General features: G+C 43.1%; 1 protein-coding gene across 1 annotated transcript in view; it reads left to right on the plus strand.

Moving 5' to 3' along the window:
- The first annotated feature begins 1,215 nt into the window (after positions 1–1,215).
- The window catches only part of LOC123967300 (histone-lysine N-methyltransferase EHMT1-like), an 8,207-nt gene continuing 5,781 nt past the window's right edge, over positions 1,216–3,641 (plus strand). The window contains exons 1-2 of the mRNA XM_046043364.1: positions 1,216–1,376; positions 1,711–2,156. Of these exons, the coding sequence (XP_045899320.1) occupies positions 1,764–2,156 (393 nt within the window). The 5' untranslated portion in view covers positions 1,216–1,376; positions 1,711–1,763. The remainder of the gene's footprint in view (positions 1,377–1,710; positions 2,157–3,641) is intronic.

Raw genomic sequence — 3,641 nt, forward strand, 5'->3', positions numbered from 1 at the left:
AACTACTAGTAACTGGTTTGCTGACCATGGTATTACTGTGCTTGGTTGGCCAGCCAACTCGTCTGACCTGAACCCTATAGAGAATCTATGTGGTATTGTCAAGACGACAATACAATACACAACATACAACAACATAACAGACGAGCTAAAGGCCGCTGTCAAGAAGGTCGACATTTCTGTATTACACATTCCTTATTCTAATATTCTAATATTTTAAGATATGGATTGAGATCCATGGATGGATCCATGAGCTGTAAGTCATAATGATCAAGATTAAAACAAAAAGGGCTGAAATATTTCACTTTATGTGTAATGAATCTAGAATATATGAAAGTTTCACTTTCACAAACCCAACTTTTTTTAATTCTAATTTTCTGAGATGCACCTGTATGTGAACAAAATAAATCATATCCCCTCATAAATTTAACCCTTCAGATTCTCCGGTGAGTCAATGGCCCCTTTCTCCCTGTCCACCAGACTTCACATTTCACCAACAAAATTACTCCATAAATTGACTAACATAAAGGAAAACTATCTTTTTCTGGGGGAAGATACACCCTGGTTAGGTTTGGTTTCCCGATTTAGGCTTTGATGTCTGGAAGTATGCTGATTAACCATTCTCATTCATTTTTAACCTTGATTATTTATGGTTTTTTGTCTACATGCTTTCAAAATGTGAATTTGGCAGCTGAACCTTTTAAACAAAATTCATGAGGGTTGAGGAGTGGGTAATGTCTCTCCAAACTAAACTTAAAAGGTGGCAGCCCTATTAATATGTGACCAATGAAGGTAAACCTTCGTTGCATAACTATGACCTGGATGACTGAGAATCTCCATAGACATCTATTAATATGTGAACAAGATGTTTATTTGTACTGTTCCAAACTGACACTCAATGAGTAAACCTTGGAGAAAAAGAAAAGCTTTATGTTTTATATCATTTAAATTAGGAATATTGTGTACAATCACATGCCATCAAAGAGTGGAACATTAAAAAGCTCAAAATCTGAGCGTTTTTTCAGTAAATAAATCCTTCGCGCCAAATCACCAGCTGACGGCAAGAGGATTCACTGTAACCTACTTCCGTTTTCGATTTAATACCATTATTTAACCCGCGAAAATACTTCTATAGTTATTTTGAAAGTTTCACCAATACTTGTGGTGCAACGTGGTATAAAACAGCGGACTTGGCTAGCACGGTCCTTACTGCAGGTAGGAGATACAACCTGCTGTCTGGTGAAGTCTTTCCGAATCCGTCAGGACTTGAAAGCAGCGCACGCAGCGCGTCACGTGCTTGTGCGGGTGGGGGCGGAAGTGGAGCTCTTGTCTTCCTTTCCCATCCCACCCCACCTTCGCTCGGATACTGAATGGAACTGGTAAGACAAAACTCTCCTGCTTCAACTTCTTCAGTGCGGCCTCGTTGTAACTCTCGGTGACGCTGGAAGCTGTTTACGCGCTCTGTTTGTCTCATGTCCCTCCTGATCCACCGGGCTCAGCTTTCCTTTGCCTTTCTTCCATCTTTAAGCCTCATTGTCATGCAAATAGGCTATGGGATAACTTTCGTTATCATTGTCCTTGTAGATTGTAGAATGTTGCAAAGAGGCACATGCTTTATGTACTGTTCAGTAATGCAGAAGTTCCTCGTAGGATTATTTACTTTGAGACAAAGTGTGTTCTGACGGTAGAGTAAAACTTGTTCAAACTCCTCAGGCGCTGCGGAGCCCCCCCTCACTGCCTTTAACAGTCAGTCCTTCAGGACAGCAATGGATCACACTGGAGCCACTGAGGTCCCTGGACAAGCCAGAAGACCCTCCAGTTCGTCCTCTGGGACACCCATGGGTGCCGAGGGACAAACAGCACAGAGGCCCAAAGTAAAGATAACTCCCTTCCACAGCTCACCCATAGCCAGCAGTGATGGAGGTCATCGCAGCAAACGATCAGGAGCAGTTTTTGGGAAACCGCTGGCATCTCCTGGCAGCCTGTTTCTGGACACACCTGGTGGGCTGACTGCTCCACCTGTTGGACAGAGACTTGCTGCTGCTGCTGCTGCTTCTGCTGCTGCTGCTGCTTCGGCTTCTGCTGGGAGCCCAGAGGGACAAACTCACAGTTCAGGCACTTTATTCGCCACTACAGGAGAAAAAACACCTGTTGTCAAGGTAAACACACATACTGATGAGTGTTGTATAGCACTTTTTAAAATTAATTTCTGTTATAATTTTTTAAACGCCAACCACAAGTTGGAAATCTCAGTGATAACATGAGAAAGGAAGACAGAAAACAATACTGATGGAGAAATCTGTGTGCATGGGCTAATAAATTGTAAAATATAAAAGAAGGTTGGAAGAGTGCTCAGTAAGGGAAAACCTCCAGTATGGAATTTCTCAGTAAAAGGCATCAGAAAGTTAATTTTGTTAAGGTAATATAATTTGTTATTTATCTTTTATATCAATTAAATGAAAGCACAGATTATTTTTGCACATTTTCTGTTCATTTTGTGCTGGAGAGCTGCAGAGAAACATAGAAAAGTTAGAGAGAAAGAGATTGACATGCATTCCTAGGTCAGAATCCAACACGGAGATCTCTCTCTCTCTCTCTCTCTCTCTGTCTCTGTCTCTCTCTCTCTCGGTTCAGTTTGGTTGGTGGGAAATGTCAGTGGACAGCCATTTTCAGTTCTCCCAGAGGTGTCTGGCTGGACCACTCCATAAGGGTGGTGCCACAGCCACCCTTATGGAGTTGCCTACTAATTGGAAGATGCTGTTGGTGTGTGAATGTTAATTTCTGTTTCTGATGAGCAGTTAGCATGTTACCTCTGCCATCAGTGTATGAATGGGGTGAATTTGATGTAGGATAAAAGCGCTTTGAGTGGTCGGAAGACTAGAACAGTGTTATACAAGTTACCATCTTGGATTGGCTTGACTTGACTTTGTGCTGGGGGTCATTGTCCAGTCTGAGGTCCTGAGTGCTCTAGACCAAGTCTTTATCAAGGATATCTCTGTACTTTGCTCCTTTTCTCTGGTTCTTCGAAGAGTCTTGGTTGTTACAAATTTCTTACATTTAACAATTATGGAGGCCACTGTGGTCTTCAGAACTGTCAATGCAACACATTTTTGGGTAGCCTTCCCTAGATGTGTGCCTCGATAAAAACCTGAGCTCTGCAGGCAGTTCCTTGGACCTCGTGGCTTCTTTTTGCTATAGGCCTAGACTGCCGGGGGATTTCCCATGATGCACTGAGCTCCTCTCTCCTCTACTTTCTCTCCCTCTATATGCAACCTCATCCCATTATTGCATGTTACTAACACAACTTCTCCCCTTTCTGGTAGTCTTGTGCTTTCTCGTCTCTCTCCTATCACTTCCTGCAGGTGTTTCTGGCTCTGGAGCTGTGGAGTCTGGATCTGTGGTTGCGGGTCACCTGCTGCCCCCGTGTTCCTGCTCGACACCCTCTGCTGCAACGACTATTGTTGCTAGTCTTATTGTTATTATTATAATCATTAACATTACGATTGTTACCATTAACACTATTATAAATATCTGTACCATTTTTCATTTAGTCTATAGCAACATCACCTTTACTGTCTGTACCTCTGTGTGTGTATATTGTGTAGGCTCCCCCCCCCCCCCCCCCCCCCCCCCCCCCCCCCCCC

Source organism: Micropterus dolomieu, unplaced genomic scaffold (assembly GCF_021292245.1).
Source record: "Micropterus dolomieu isolate WLL.071019.BEF.003 ecotype Adirondacks unplaced genomic scaffold, ASM2129224v1 scaffold_231, whole genome shotgun sequence".
Classification (NCBI taxonomy): Eukaryota; Metazoa; Chordata; class Actinopteri; order Centrarchiformes; family Centrarchidae; genus Micropterus; species Micropterus dolomieu.